At 45.2% G+C, this 17,214-nt stretch overlaps 1 protein-coding gene across 2 annotated transcripts in view; it reads right to left on the bottom strand.

Annotated features, from left to right (window-relative positions):
* The window catches only part of LOC126163413 (short-chain dehydrogenase/reductase family 9C member 7-like), a 159,321-nt gene extending 150,169 nt beyond the window's left edge, over window positions 1–9,152 (bottom strand). For both annotated transcript variants that reach the window (XM_049920175.1, XM_049920174.1), the window contains exon 1: window positions 9,066–9,152. In XM_049920175.1, coding sequence (XP_049776132.1) covers window positions 9,066–9,082 — 17 coding nt within the window. In that variant the 5' untranslated portion in view covers window positions 9,083–9,152. The remainder of the gene's footprint in view (window positions 1–9,065) is intronic.
* Window positions 9,153–17,214: the final 8,062 nt, after the last annotated feature.

The following is a 17,214-nucleotide window of genomic DNA, read 5'->3' on the forward strand; positions in this document are numbered from 1 at the left end:
TATTGCTGTCAGAAGTAGTTTACCTTGTAGTGAAACTGAATTAGATAGTTCCTGCGAAATAGTATGGGTAGAGGTTGAACTTGACAATCGGACTAAACTATTAATTGGATGGTTTTACCGACTCCCCCCGAATCAGAAGATATAGTTGCTAAACAGTTAAAAGGAAACTTGAGTCTCATTTCAAATAGGTACCCCACTCATACAATTATAGTCGGTGGTGACTTCAATTTACCCTCGATATGCTGGAAAAATTATACGTTTAAAGCCGGCGGCAGGCATAAAACGTCGTCCGAAATTGTACTGAATGCTTTCCCAGAAAATTATTTTGAACAATTAGTTCATGAGCCAACTCGAAGCGTAAATGCTTACGAAAGCATACTTGACCTCCTAGCAACAAGTAATCCTGGACAAATAGGGAGTATCATGACGAATACAGGGATTAGTGACCACAAGGCAGTTGCTGCTAGGCTGATTACCGTAACACCCACAACCATAAAAAAGAAACGCAAAGTACACTTATTTAAAAAAGCTGATAAAAGTGCTCTTAACGCCTTTTTAAGAGACAGTCTCCACTCCTTCCGATCTGATCACATAAGCGTAAAAAAGATGAGGAACGATTTCAAAAAGATAGTATCGACGGCAATTGAAAGATATATACCACATAAATTAATAAGTGGAGGTACTGATCCCCCATGGTACACAAAACGGGTCAGATCGCTGTTACAGAAGCAACGAAAAAAGCACGCAAATTTAAAAGAATGCAAAATCCCCAAGATTGGCAAAGTTTTGCAGAAGTTCTAAATATGGCGCGTTCTTCAATGCGAGATGCTTTTAATAATTTCCACAATTAAACTCTGTCTCGGAATCTGGCAGAAAATCCAAAGAAATACTGCTCATACATAAAGCACACCAGTGGCACGAAGCAAGAAATACCTTCACTACGCGATAACAACGGTGAAGTAACTGATGATAGTGCCATCAAAGCAGAGTTATTAAAGCAGAGTTTTCCGAAACTCCTTCACCAACGAAGACGAAATAAATATTCCTGAATTCCAATCAAGAACAACTGCCAAGATGAGAAAAATAGAAGTAGATATCCTCGGTGTAGCAAAGCAGCTTAATTCACTTAATAAAGGCAAGGCCACCGGTCCAGATTGTATACCAGTCAGGTCCCTCTCAGAGTATGCTAATACAATAGCTCCATATTTTGCAGTTACATACAACCGCTCGCTCACAGAAAGATCCGTACCTAAAAACTGGAAAATTGCTCAAGTCAAATAGGAGTAATCCGCTGAATTACAGGCCCATATCACTAATGTAGATTAGCAGTAGGGTTCTGGAACATATACTGTATTCGAACATTATAAAGTACCTCGAAGAAAACAATTTATTGACACATAGCATGGATTCAGAAAATATCGTTCTTGCGAAACACAACTACCTCTTTATACTCATGAAGTAATGAGTGCTATAACAAAGGATGTCAAATTAATTCCATATTTTTAGATTTTCAGAAGGCTTTCGGCACCGTTCCTCACAAGCGTCTACATCTACATGATAACTCTGCAATTCACATTTAAGTGCTTGGCAGAGGGTTCATCGAACCACAATCATACTCTCTCTCTACCATTCCACTCCCGAACAGCGCGCGGGAAAAACGAACACCTAACCTTTCTGTTCGAACTCTGATTTCTCTTATTTTATTTTGATGATCATTCCTTTCTATGTAGGTTGGGCTCAACAAAATCTTTTCCCATTCTGAATTGAAAGTTGGTGACTCAAATTTCGTAAATAGATCTCGCCGCGACGAAAAACGTCTTTGCTTTAATGACTTCCATCCCAACTCGCGTGTCATATCTGCCACACTCTCTCCCCTATTACGTAATAATACAAAACGAGCTGCCCTTTTTTGCACCCTTTCGATGTGCAATATTCTAACAGAGGACGAACGAGTGTAGTGTAAGCTGTCTCTTTAGTGGGCTTGTTGCATCTTCTAAGTGTCCTGCCAATGAAACGCAACCTTTGGCTCGCCTTCCCCACAATATTATCTATGTGGTCTTTCCAACTGAAGTTGTTCGTAATTTTAACACCCAGGTACTTAGTTGAATTGACAGCCTTGAGAATTGTGCTATTTATCGAGTAATCGAATTCCAACGGATTTCTTTTGGAACTCATGTGGACCACCTCACACTTTTCGTTATTTAGCGTCAACTGCCACCTGCCACACCACACAGCAATCTTTTCTAAATCGCTTTGCAACTGATACTGGTCTTCGGATGACCTTACTAGACGGTAAATTACAGCATCATCTGCGAACAACCTAAGAGAACTGCTCAGATTGTCACCCAGGTCATTTATATACACTCCTGGAAATGGAAAAAAGAACACATTGACACCGGTGTGTCAGACCCACCATACTTGATCCGGACACTGCGAGAGGGCTGTACAAGCAATGATCACACGCACGGCACAGCGGACACACCAGGAACCGCGGTGTTGGCCGTCGAATGGCGCTAGCTGCGCAGCATTTGTGCACCGCCGCCGTCAGTGTCAGCCAGTTTGCCGTGGCATACGGAGCTCCATCGCAGTCTTTAACACTGGTAGCATGCCGCGACAGCGTGGACGTGAACCGTATGTGCAGTTGACGGACTTTGAGCGAGGGCGTATAGTGGGCATGCGGGAGGCCGGGTGGACGTACCGCCGAATTGCTCAACACGTGGGGCGTGAGGTCTCCACAGTACATCGATGTTGTCGCCAGTGGTCGGCGGAAGGTGCACGTGCCCGTCGACCTGGGACCGGACCGCAGCGACGCACGGATGCACGCCAAGACCGTAGGATCCTACGCAGTGCCGTAGGGGACCGCACCGCCACTTCCCAGCAAATTAGGGACACTGTTGCTCCTGGGGTATCGGCGAGGACCATTCGCAACCGTCTCCATGAAGCTGGGCTACGGTCCCGCACACCGTTAGGCCGTCTTCCGCTCACGCCCCAACATCGTGCAGCCCGCCTCCAGTGGTGCCGCGACAGGCGTGAATGGAGGGACGAATGGAGACGTGTCGTCTTCAGCGATGAGAGTCGCTTCTTCCTTGGTGCCAATGATGGTCGTATGCATGTTTGGCGCCGTGCAGGTGAAAGCCACAATCAGGACTGCATACGACCGAGGCACACAGGGCCAACACCCACATCATGGTGTGGGGAGCGATCTCCTACACTGGCCGTACACCACTGGTGATCGTCGAGGGGACACTGAATAGTGCACGGTACATCCAAACCGTCATCGAACCCATCGTTCTACCATTTCTAGACCGGCAAGGGAACTTGCTGTTCCAACAGGACAATGCACGTCCGCATGTATCCCGTGCCACCCAACGTGCTCTAGAAGGTGTAAGTCAACTACCCTGGCCAGCAAGATCTCCGGATCTGTCCCCCATTGAGCATGTTTGGGACTGGATGAAGCGTCGTCTCACGCGGTCTGCACGTCCAGCACGAACGCTGGTTCAACTGAGGCGCCAGGTGGAAATGGCATGGCAAGCCGTTCCACAGGACTACATCCAGCATCTCTACGATCGTCTCCATGGGAGAATAGCAGCCTGCATTGCTGCGAAAGGTGGATATACACTGTACTAGTGCCGACATTGTGCATGCTCTGTTGCCTGTGTCTATGTGCCTGTGGTTCTGTCAGTGTGATCATGTGATGTATCTGACCCAAGGAATGTGTCAATAAAGTTTCCCCTTCCTGGGACAATGAATTCACGGTGTTCTTATTTCAATTTCCAGGAGTGTAGATCAGGACCAGCAGAGGTCCCAGGACGCTTCCCTGCGGAACACCTGATATCACTTCAGTTTTACTCGACGATTTGCCGTCTATTACTACGAACTGCGAACTTCCTGACAGGAAATCACGAATCCAGTCGCACAACTGAGACGGTACCTCATAGGCCCGCAGCTTGATTAGAAGTCGCTTGTGAGGAACGGTGTCAAAAGCTTTCCGGAAATCCAGAAATACGGAATCTCCTTGAGATTCCCTGTCGATAGCGGCCATTACTTCGTGCGAATAAAGAGCTAGCTGCGTTGCACAAGAACGATGTTTTCTGAAACCATGCTGATTACGTATCAATAAATCGTTCCCTTCGAGGTGATTCATAATGTTTGAATACAGTACATGCTCCAAAACCATACTGCAAACCGACGTCAATGATATAGGTCTGTAGTTCGATGGATTACTCTTACTACCCTTCTTAAACACTGGTGCGACCTGCGCAATTTTCCTATCTGTAGGTACAGATCTATCGGTGAGCGAGCGGTTGTATATGATTGCTAAGTAGGGAGCTATTGTATCAGCGTAATCTGAAAGGAACCTAATCGGTATACAATCTGGACCTGAAGACTTGCCCGTATCAAGCGATTTGAGTTGCTTCGCAACCCCTAAGGTATCTACCTCTAAGAAACTCATGCTAGCAGCTGTTCGTGTTTCAAATTCTGGAATATTCCATTCGTCTTCCCTGGTGAAAGAATTTTGGAAAACTGCGTTCAGTAATTCCGCTTTAGCGGCACAGTCGTCGGTAACACCACCATCGGCACTGCGCAGCGAAGGTATTCACTGCGTCTTGCCGCTTGTGTACTTTACATACGACTAGAATTTCTTCGGATTTTCTACCAATTTTCGAGACAACGTTTCGTTGTGGAACCTATTAAAGGCATCTCGTACTGAAGTCCGTGCCAAATTTCGGGCGTCTGTAAATTTTAGCCAATCTTCGGGATTTCGCGTTCTTCTGAACTTCGCATGCTTTTTCCGTTGCCTCTGCAACAGCGTTCGGACCTGTTTTGTGTGCCATGGGGGATCAGTTCCATCTCTTACCAATTTATGAGGTATGAATCTCTCAATTGCTGTTGCTACTATATCTTTGAATTTGAGCCACATCTCGTCTACATTTGCATAGTGAGTTCGGAAGGAATGGAGATTGTCTCTTAGGAAGGCTTCTAGTGACACTTTATCCGCTTTTTTAAATAAAATTATTTTGCGTTTGTTTCTGGTGCATTTGGAAGAAATGGTATTGAGCCTAGCTACAACGACCTTGTGATCACTAATCCCTGTATCAGTCATGATGCTCTCTGTTAGCTCTGGATTGTTTGTGGTTAAGAGGTCAAGTGTGTTTCCGCAACCATTTACAATTCGCGTGGGTTCGTGGACTAACTGCTCGAAATAATTTTCGGAGAAAGCATTTAGGACAATCTCGGAATTGTTTTCTGCCTACCACCACTTTTGAAGAAGTATTTTTGCCAACATATCTAACCAAACTGCGTGCCTATGGAATACCACCTCAATTGTGCGACTGGATTTGTGATTTCATGCCAGAAAGGTCACAGTTCATAGTAATAGAAGGAAAGTTATCGAGTAAAATAGAAGTAATATCCGGCGTTCCCCAAGGAAGTGTTATAGGCCCTCTATTGTTCCTGATCTATATTAACGACAAAGGAGACAATCTGAATAGCCCTCTTAGATTATTTGCAGATGATGCTGTCATTTACAGTCTTGTAAACTCATCAAATGAACAAAACGAATTGCAAACTGATTTAGGTAAGATATCTACACTCCTGGAAATTGAAATAAGAACACCGTGAATTCATTGTCCCAGGAAGTGGAAACTTTATTGACGCATTCCTGGGGTCAGATACATCACATGATCACACTGACAGAACCACAGGCACATAGACACAGGCAACAGAGCATGCACAATGTCGACACTAGTACAGTGTATATCCACCTTTCGCAGCAATGCAGGCTGCTATTCTCCCATGGAGACGATCGTAGAGATGCTGGATGTAGTCCTGTGGAACGGCTTGCCATGCCATTTCCACCTGGCGCCTCAGTTGGACCAGCGTTCGTGCTGGACGTGCAGACCGCGTGAGACGACGCTTCATCCAGTCCCAAACATGCTCAATGGGGGACAGATCCGGAGATCTTGCTGGCCAGGGTAGTTGACTTACACCTTCTAGAGCACGTTGGGTGGCACGGGATACATGCGGACGTGCATTGTCCTGTTGGAACAGCAAGTTCCCTTGCCGGTCTAGGAATGGTAGAACGATGGGTTCGATGACGGTTTGGATGTACCGTGCACTATTCAGTGTCCCCTCGACGATCACCAGTGGTGTACGGCCAGTGTAGGAGATCGCTCCCCACATCATGATGCCGGGTGTTGGCCCTGTGTGCCTCGGTTGTATGCAGTCCTGATTGTGGCGCTCACCTGCACGGCGCCAAACACGCATACGACCATCATTGGCACCAAGGCAGAAGCGACTCTCATCGCTGAAGACGACACGTCTCCATTCGTCCCTCCATTCACGCCTGTCGCGACACCACTGGAGGCGGGCTGCACGATGTTGGGGCGTGAGCGGGAGACGGCCTAACGGTGTGCGGGACCGTAGCCCAACTTCATGGAGACGGTTGCGAATGGTCCTCGCCGATACCCCAGGAGCAACAGTGTCCCTAATTTGCTGGGAAGTGGCGGTGCGGTCCCCTACGGCACTGCGTAGGATCCTACGGTCTTGGCGTGCATCCGTGCGTCGCTGCGGTCCGGTCCCAGGTCGACGGGCACGTGCACCTTCCGCCGACCACTGGCGACAACATCGATGTACTGTGGAGACCTCACGCCCCACGTGTTGAGCAATTCGGCGGTACGTCCACCCGGCCTCCCGCATGCCCACTATACGCCCTCGCTCAAAGTCCGTCAACTGCACATACGGTTCACGTCCACGCTGTCGCGGCATGCTACCAGTGTTAAAGACTGCGATGGAGCTCCGTATGCCACGGCAAACTGGCTGACACTGACGGCGGCGGTGCACAAATGCTGCGCAGCTAGCGCCATTCGACGGCCAACACCGCGGTTCCTGGTGTGTCCGCTGTGCCGTGCGTGTGATCATTGCTTGTACAGCCCTCTCGCAGTGTCCGGAGCAAGTATGGTGGGTCTGACACACCGGTGTCAATGTGTTCTTTTTTCCATTTCCAGGAGTGTATATGTTACGAAAGGTGGCAAATGACCCTGAATAAAGAAAAGTGTGAAGTTATTCACATGAGTACTAAAAGAAATCCGATAAATTTTTATTACGCGATAAGTCACACAAATCTGAAGGCTGTAAATTCAACTAAATGATTAGGGATTACAATTACTAACAACCTAAATTGGAACGATCACATAGATAATGTTGTGGGTAGAGCAAACCAAAGACTGAGATTCATTGGCAGAACACTTAGAAGGTGCAACAGGTCTATTAAAGAGACTGCTTACACCACACTTGTCCGCCCTATTCTGGAGTATTGCTGTGCGGTGTGGGATCCACATCAGATGCGACTGGCGGGACATCGAAAAAGTTCAAAGAAGGGCGGCTCGTTTTGTATTATCGCGTAATAGGGGAGCTAATGTCAGAGACATATACGTGAATTGGAGTGGCAATCATTAAAACACAGGCGTTTTTCGTTGCGACGGGATCTTCTCATGAAATTTAAATCATCAGTTTTCTCCTCTGATCGCGAAAACATAGTGAGAAATGATCATCACGATAAAATAAGAGAAATCAAGGCTCGCACAGAAAAATTTAAGTGCTCGTTTTTCCGCGTACTGTTAGAGAGTGGAACGGTAGAGAGACAGCTTGAAGGTTGTTCAGTGAATCCTCTGGTAGGCACTTAATTGTGAACAGCAGAGTAATCACATAGTGTAGATGTAAGAACCCGTGTCTGGCATGACATAGTTATAGGCGCCAGAGCTTGTTATTGTGTATATATAGAGGGTGATTATGTGACGATATTTCACACTTTCAGGGATGATGGAGAAGGATATATGTACCAGTCTGAAGTAAGGGACCCTGTTCCGGAAAGGGACGTGTCGGAAGTTATAAGTGGAAATCGTTCTGATAGTTCTGACAGTGGAACACAAGTACCGGAACTGTTGTTGCCAACAATATGGGATAGAAACTTGAAACTTCCTGGCAGATTAAAACTGTGCGCCGGACAGAGACTTGAACTCAGGACCTTTGTCTTTCGCGGGCAAGTGCTCTGCCAACTGAGCTACCCAAGCACTACTCGCGCCCCGTCCTCAAAGCTTTACTTCTGCCAGCACCTCGTCTCCTACCTTCCAAACTTTACAGAAGCTCTCCTGCGTACCATGCAGAACTAGCACTCCTGGAAGAAAGGATATTGCGGAGACATGGCTTAGCCACAGATTTGGGGATGTTTCCAGAATGAGATTTTCACTCTGCAGGGGAGTGTACGCTGATTTGAAACTTCCTGGTAGATTAAGACTGTGTGCCGGACCGAGACTCGAGCTCGGGACCTTTGCCTTTCGCGGGCAAGTGCTCTGCCAGCTGATATATGGGATAGGCAATTTGCAGAGGTAGTTGTATGGATCGGAACAAGAAAATAAAAATTCCAGTAAACAGAGGTCTAAAACGCATACTTGAGAAGCTATGAGTACCTGCACATCTTCCCTACTGTGAAACACATCTCTTCTATTCAACAAGTACATTTTATTTCTGAAGACACCTTCTATATGCGCTCAAAGTTTGTCGGTGTAATTTTGAACCACGCATATAGTGCAAACCGAAACAGTATTGAAACCCAAACTATCAATATATGTGAATTAAAATAAAATATCAGTTAGATTACGTAGTAATTTATTATAAATGCTATACTATGTTCAGAGTGATACATTCGTGTGGATGTATCACACATTTAGCCTCAAGCAAAGATAAAGTGTCGAAAAATGAGATTGGAGATGCGACTGATTGGTAATCTGGGTATGTATCACAAGTAGTCGATTTCGAGAAGAAAGTCGCTGGTGTAAAGTAGGCTTAATAGTACATCTCCTGAAACGCATGATGCTAATATGAACGAGAGTGTAAACAAGGACTGGCTTCGATTTGATGCACTCCATCTTCGATAGAAGTTAAATTCCGAGTAACGGCTAAGGAACTACAAGAAACTTTAGTTCTGTTACATCTGTAGGCCACGACAGGTAGTCACCACGTTGTTAGTAACCCGCAGATGCCGTGAGTGTGGGTGTGGGTCGTACCTCAAGTAGCCGATCATGGTGCTGGTGCTGCTGCAGCCGCCTGCCGTGCGCTGTGGCGGACGCAGAACTGCGGTGTGAGGCGGCACACTCGATCACGCCACAGCCAACTGCCTGCAAGCGCCCAGACATCCCGTCCGACCAGGAGACGCGATAAAGCCGTGGCCTCCACGCGCACTGCTGCCTTCCGGCTCCGAGATCACCCGCACGGCCGCGTCTACTTTCCACGTGTATCCCGGTTTCTTTTCCGGGGAAGCGGGCAGCGATCAGAGATTGTTACAATCTCTCCCTCCCACAACCCACTTTCTGCCAAGGAATAAAACAATAAATACCCAGGCGATCAAAGAAATTACTCAAACGACCTCATTTAAAAAGGCAGTTAAAAAGCACCTGTTAACGAGTGCACTCTATATACTGAGGCATTACTTGGATAACTAAGACTAGATGTTTGCTAACAAAATTTAAAAAATAGAAATAATACTGGCCATTAAAATTTGCTGCAACAAGAAGAACTGCAGATGATAAACGGGTATTCATTGGACAAATATATCATACTAGAACTGATATGTGATTACATTTTCAGGCAATTTGGGTGCAAAGATGCCGAAAAATCAGTACCCAGAACAGCATCCTGTGGCCGTAATAACGGCCTTGATACGCCTGGGCGTTGAGTCAAATAGAGCTTGGATGGTGTGTACAGGTACAGCTGCCCATGCAGCTTCAACACGATATCACAGTTCATCAAGAGTAGTGACTAGCGTATTGTGACGAGCCAGTTACTCGGTCAGCATTGACCAGACGTTTGCAATTGGTGAGAGATCTGGAGAATGTGCTGGCCAGGGCAGCAGTCGAACATTATCTGTATCCAGAAAGGCCCGTACAGGATCTGCAACATGCGGTCGTGCATTATCCTGCTGAAATGTAGGGTTTCGCAGGGATCGAATGAAGGGTAGAGCCACGGGTCGTAACACATCTGAAATGTAACGTCCACTGTTCAAAGTGCCGTTATGCGAACAAGAGGTGACCGGGACGTGTAACCAATGGCACCCCATACCATCACGTCGGGTGATACGCCAGTATGGCGATGTCGAATACACGCTTCCAATGTCGCCAAACACGGATGCGACCGTCATGATGCTGTAAACAGAACCTGGATTCATCCGGAAAAATGACGTTTTGCCATTCGTGCACTCAGGTTCGTCGTTGAGTACACCATTGCAAGCGCTCCTTTCTGTGATACAGCGTCAAGGGTAACCGCAGCCATGGTCTCCGAGCTGATTTTCAATGCTGCTGCAAACGTCGTCGAACTCTTCGCGCAGATGGTTGTTGTCTTGCAAACGTCCCCTTCTGTTGACTCAGGGATCGAGACGTGGCTGCACGATCGTTACAGCCATGCGGATAAGATACCTGTCATCTCGACTGCTAGTGATACGAGGCCGTCGGGATCCAGCACGGCGTTCCGTATTACCCTCCTGAACCCACCGATTCCATATTCTGCTAACAGTCATTGGATCTCGGCCAACGCGATCAGCAATGTCGCGATATGATAAACCGCAATCGCGACAGGCTACGATCCGACCTCTATCAAAGTCGGAAATGTGATGGTACGCATTTCCCCTCTTTACACGAGGTATCACACCAACGTTTCACCAGGCAACGCCGGTCAACTGCTGTTTGTGTATGAGAAATCGGTTGGAAACTTTCCTCATGTCAGCACGTTGTAGGTGTCGCCACCGGCGCCAACCTTGTGTGACTGCTCTGAAAAGCTAATCATTTGCATATCACAGCATCTTATTCCTGTCGGTTAAATTACGCGTCTGTAGCGCGTCATCTTCGTGGTGTAGCAATTTTAATGGCCAGTAGTGTAATAACAATAATAAAACATGCGTCTAACACAAAAAACGGCGCACAACGAAGGAATTATCCGAAAGTGATGGAAATCGGTAGATGTTATCTACATTTACAAACAAATGATTCTACTTTCAGGAAAGATGGCTAATTTATTCAAAACAAAAAGCTTCAGAAATTCAGGATATCAATAACGCCTTGGTCCACCTCTGGCTCTTAAGCAAGCAGTTATGCGGCTTGACATCGACTGGCAGAGTTGTTGGATGTCCCCCTACTGGATTTTCTGATGGATTCTGTCCAACTGGAGCGTCAGACCATCAAAATCCCGAGCTGGTTGGAGGGCCCCGTCCATAATGTTCCCAAAGTTTTCAGTTGGGGAGACATCCTGCGGTCTTGCTGGTGAAGGTAGAGTTTTGCAAGCACGAAGACAAACAGCAGAAATTCGCGCCGTATGCGGACGGGCATTGTCTTGCTGAAATGTAAGCTCAGTATGGCTTGCGATGCAGGCGAACATAACAGGGCGTAGAATATCGTTGACGTCCCACTGTGCTGTAAGGGAGACGCGGATGTGAGCCAAAGTGGTCACACTAGTAAATTTTAGGGCACCCCAGACTATCGCTCCAGCTTGCCGGGCCTTATGGCTGTATTCCACCACTGTACGCAGAGTCTTCAGACACGTTTCTCCCGGTCATCGGAGCTCACTTCGAAGCGGGACTCATTACTGAAGACAATTCTACTTCAGTAAACGGGATTCCAGGCCGAATGTGCTCGACACCACTGTAGACGGGCTTTCTCGTGTACAGAGGTCAACGACACTTGGTGCAACGAGAGCAGTGATCTCGTCTCCCCTTCTGTGAGCCGCCTATTAATTGTTATTGTGGTAACTGAAGCGCAAGTTGCACGACGGATCGATGATAATGAGGAAACTGGGGCTTTCAATTTCTCTCCGCCGATTGTTCGTTCGTCACGTTATGTCTTCTCTCTAGGTCGACCGCTTCCTTCTTGATGCTGCGTTTGGCCATAATTCACTCATTACTACAAACATTGTCGAACAGTAGCATCCATCTTATTCAGATATCTAGTGAGTCGGTGATTATTTCCCAACCGGCTTTTTTGAGCCCACCTACACCTCTTGTCTCAAATGCTGATATCAAGTGCCTGTCTGCGAGGCATAGTTACTGTCGAACTGAGCGCACGGAATTAAACTCGCAAAGACTCTGGTATCGACATGTACCCTGTTTGCTATCGTTCCCCGCATCATGGTGAAATTGCTCTGCAGTGTCACACATTCATCCACGTCCGCCAGAGTATACAATTTTGCATTTTCCATCGATACCTTTATGAACATCAATTTGTGGCCAATTTGCACGACTCCTTCGTGGCGCCCTTAGAGTGCGTCATCTATCATCTTGAGCTCAAAATCTCACTCGTTATAGAGGGATTCTGACTCAGCGTTTCTACACGAGCAAATGGAAAGTTTCAGTACACGATATGGAAACAGACATCGTCAGTAGTAGGGCAAGGTTCGCGCCAACATACGCTGCATTGTTGCCAAATTTATTCAAGATGGTGGTGATGACGTCATCCAAGATGGCGGCATGTATGCTTGGCAACAGCGCACGATGTCATCCAAGATGGCGGATTTTGGCGGGAAAATAGGCCAATTGTGCTGCGTCCACTTACCTAACCTTCAGAAAAAATGGCGGCAATTTTGAATTATGCTGAGAAAATAGCCCAACTGGGCAAAGTCCACTAACCTAATCCTCTAGAAGAAAAAATGGCGGGAAATTTGAATTCCAACAGGATAATGCATGCAAAAACCATACTTCTTTTTTTTATTATTCATTATTATTGATTATCATTTATTAACATTCATTATCATTTATTATCATTCATTATCATTTATTATCATGTATTATTATTGACCTGCCTCCACTAGAAAATTCCCTCCAAATTCAAATTCCAACACGATAATGGCTGCAAAACCTTACTTTTGATTATTATTATTCATTATTATTTATTACCATTCATTATCATTCATTATCATTTATTATTATTTATGTTCATTTATGTTCATTTATTATTATTTATTATTATTATTGGCCTACCTCCACTAACATAGCAAATCGCGCCAAGTTTAATCATTTATTATTATTTATTCAATACGCCTGATTCTGGCGGCGAGAAAGCCATTTCCGTTACAACCATAACAAAAAATCGGTCACAAGTTCAAATTCCAACACGATAATCGGTCACACATACTAAATAGGCCACCTCGTCGTACTAAGTTTGAATTTTCTCATAGTCACTTATTGTTTCACTCATAAGCTATCAAAATCTCGTCAAATAATAATAATAAACTGCACTTCCACTAATCTAAGTCAACTCCTGTGAATTCGTGGGAAATGGACTGAGGTCTTTATTTCAAACAGTACGGTCATCACTAGTTCTCCAACATCACATCTTCGAGATCGCAGCAGCATCCACCGTGCTCGTTACGAGGTCTGGAGTCCAACTGTGTGTTAGTTCGTATCTTAGGCACCCGAGGACGTCGCCGTGACGTCATTTAAGATGGCGGCAAGAAAGCTAATTGCGTCACGTCCACCAAGTTTGAATTTTCGCGGTCATTTATGCTTCCACCGCTAAATTATTAAACTAGCGCCACTTGTACTAACCTAAGTCACCAGGTGGGGAATTGACTCTTTATTTCAGGCATTACGGTCACGCAGTGTGTCCCAACTGACTTCTCGATGCTCACACAGCGAACTCCAGAGCGCAGCTGAGGTACGCGCGGCCGGCTGAGCCCGCTCCATGGGTGGCTCCCTGGCCGGCTGACGTCAAGCGACCAGCGGCGCCCGCACAGCCCCCGGCCAGCGCGCCAGGTAGGCGGCGAGCGGCGCCTCAGGGTCCAGCCACAAACGGTCGGCCGCGCTCGCCTCAGATATTGAGAAGTACAGCAAAAATAGTGTAATATTATGGAGATAGTACATGTGTTCTTGCAGTCTATGAGTCTGAGGATGTTTGCAGAAAAGCGAACAGATAAGGAAGGAGAGACAGTAAGGCGTTTGTGCTGAGGGGGGGACGATACCGAATTTGTAAAAAGAGTTCTGAGGATGACTTAGGTCCGCTGATGTAATAGGGAAGATTAGCTCTGAGTGTCGGGTCTGTAGAGAGAACAGGTTGACGGTGCTTTCCTAGGATTGGAGAGCATTGCTGTATATAGACGCTGTAGGAATAGGATAGTTTTTTTCGCGTGCTGTAGAGATATACTGGATAAGCGCACTGTTTTGAATCAAATGTGTATATACTCTATTGTGAAGTTAATGTGGTTTACATTGTGTAGCGTTTGTATATACTGCACTGTAAAGTTAATATTGATTATGTTATGTGACGAGTAGAGAGGAAGTCGTAAGGACGGTAGAGATATTTTCAGAGCAATAGCGGTCAAGAGAGTGTATTTCCAATACTTAGCTCATTGTGGAATGCCAATCAAATGTGACTGCGATCGTGAGATTTAAAGTATAATGAGATCAACGACTTCCGTATTCGAGAGTGCGAATATAATTTTTTGGTCTGTTTGTTTCTAGTTATTCAGTGGTTTAAAGGATGCTGTAATTAGAAAAAAAATTGGTGTGTTCTTGTAGTCTATGAGTCTGGATAAGTTTGTAGAACAAAAAGCGAGCAGGCAAGGAAGAAGAAGAGAGAGTAACGCATTGTGTTGAGGGGAAGCGATCGCCGAATTTGTGGAACAGTTCTGAGGGGGACTTCCGTCCGTTGATGCAGAAGGGCTGATTACCGCGGAGTGTGGCGTGTGTAGAAAGAAAGAGCTGGTTCACAGTGCCTAGTTAATGTGGCTTACATTGTGTAGGGTTTCTATATAATGGATTGTAAAATTACTATTGTTTATGTTATGGGATGAGTAGAGAGGATGACCGTACGTGTGTGTGTGTGTGTGTGTGTGTGGGACACACCTGCATGACCCTAATGCCTGAAATAAAGAGTCAATTCCCCACCTGGTGACTAAGGTTAGTACAAGTAGCGCTAGTTTAATAATTTAGCGGTGGAAGCATAAATGACCGCGAAAATTCAAACTTGGTGGACGTGACGCAATTGGCTTTCTTGCCGCCATCTTAAATAACGTCACGGTGACGTCCTCGGGTGTCTGAGATACGAACTAACTCACAGTTGGACTCCAGATCTCGTAGCGAACACGGTGGATGCTGCTGCGATCTCGAAGATGTGATGTTGGAGAACTAGTGATGACCGTACTGTTTGAAATAAAGACCTCAGTCCATTTCCCACGAATTCACAGGAGTTGACTTAGATTAGTGGAAGTGCAGTTTATTATTATTATTTGACGAGATTTTGATAGCTTATGAGTGAAACAATAAGTGACTGCGAGAAAATTCAAACTTAGTACGACGAGGTGGCCTATTTAGTATGTGTGACCGATTATCGTGTTGGAATTTGAACTTGTGACCGATTTTTTGTTATGGTTGTAACGGAAATGGCTTTCTTGCCGCCAGAATCAGGCGTATTGAATAAATAATAATAAATGATTAAACTTGGCGCGATTTGCTATGTTAGTGGAGGTAGGCCAATAATAATAATAAATAATAATAAATGAACATAAATAATAATAAATGATAATGAATGATAATGAATGGTAATAAATAATAATGAATAATAATAAACAAAAGTAAGGTTTTGCAGCCATTATCGTGTTGGAATTTGAATTTGGAGGGAATTTTCTAGTGGAGGCAGGTCAATAATAATACATGATAATAAATGATAATGAATGATAATAAATGATAATGAATGTTAATAAATGATAATCAATAATAATGAATAATTCTCGCCATAATCCGCCATCTTGGATTACGTTATGCGCTGTTGCCAAGTCTACATGCCACCATCTTGGATGACGTCATCACTGCCATCTTGAATAAATTTGGCAACAATGCAGCGTGTCTTGGCGCGAAACTTGCCCTTCTACTATCGTCGCTACAAACCTGACATCAGCTGATAGCCATCATCAACATCTGTGTTCTGCCCAAAGGCAGGTTTCCACATGGTAACTCACGATGCACTCCTGTCTTCTGCTACCCTCATCAGGTATGCGTAACTTCTGCTTCCCTTGGTGTCGTCTGTCATCTTGTATCTCCTCCTTCCTCTCAGTCTCCACCCACAAACTAATCCTTCCAAAGTGTCGCTAACAAGTCCTCACATCCCAACGAGCGTCCCATCCAGTTCTTCTTCCCTTCTCTTAAAACCTGCTGCAGTCTTCTCCTTTCCCAACAAGCTTTTGCTACTCACTCTTTCCATCCAGCTCATCCTATCCGTTCTCCTCTACGACTACATCTCAAATGTTTCTAACCTTTTATAATCCTCTCGTCTGATTGTTCATGTTTCTATACCACAGAGTGTTACATTCCAGACTAAACACTTTCGAAGTCTTTTCCTGACTTTTATCTAGATTACCATATAGTTATAACAAAGTATTTTATATGATGGGCATCCGCAGCTATTAAAAGGCATGATGTTGAGAATAATTCTGCTGACAGCTTGTAAAATCGTTGTTTTAGTGACATTAACCCGTTTTGCGGTCTAAGGCCGCATGATCAGTTGCATCTTACAGCGTCTTAACTTTGTAAATAGTATTAAAATGAAGTCGGCCTCTGTGGCCGATCGGTTCTAGGCGCGTTAGTCCGGAACCGCGCTGCTGGTACGGTCCCAGGTTCTAATCCTGCCTCGGGCATGGATGTGTGTGATGTTCTTAGGTTAGTTAGGTTAAGTAGTGGTAAGTGTAGGGGACTGATGACCTCAGATGATAAGTCTCATAGTGCTTAGAGCCATTTGAACCTTTGTTAAAATTAACAAAGGTAGTGTCTAAAATATACTCACAATGTTCAAATGCCATAGGCGTACTCATTTCTCCTAGGCAAGATACATTATTCAGTCAATATTGCCCACCTTTACAGTGGCCAAAGAAGGGTGAGAAAAATGTGATCCATTAATTTTATAAAAATTGCTGGTGACCGTATCATGTTGTTATAGATCCTTGCTTTAAAATTTACCTACGCCTACAAGAAGAAAAACAATATAATGCTGAGGGGACGCTAATATTTGTAAAAAAAAAAAAAGCTGGATTGGTAATAAAACATAGTCTCTACAGGTGTGAATAGTTGGGACAGAGTGTAAATTATTGTGTGGAATGGTATAAATTGGCACTTTCTTACCGACTTGCACCCCAGTGTTGGAAGCAACTAAGACGGACTAATAGGCCGGTGAAACGGAAACTACC

The sequence above is a fragment of the Schistocerca cancellata genome, chromosome 1 (genome assembly GCF_023864275.1).
Source record: "Schistocerca cancellata isolate TAMUIC-IGC-003103 chromosome 1, iqSchCanc2.1, whole genome shotgun sequence".
Taxonomy (NCBI): Eukaryota; Metazoa; Arthropoda; class Insecta; order Orthoptera; family Acrididae; genus Schistocerca; species Schistocerca cancellata.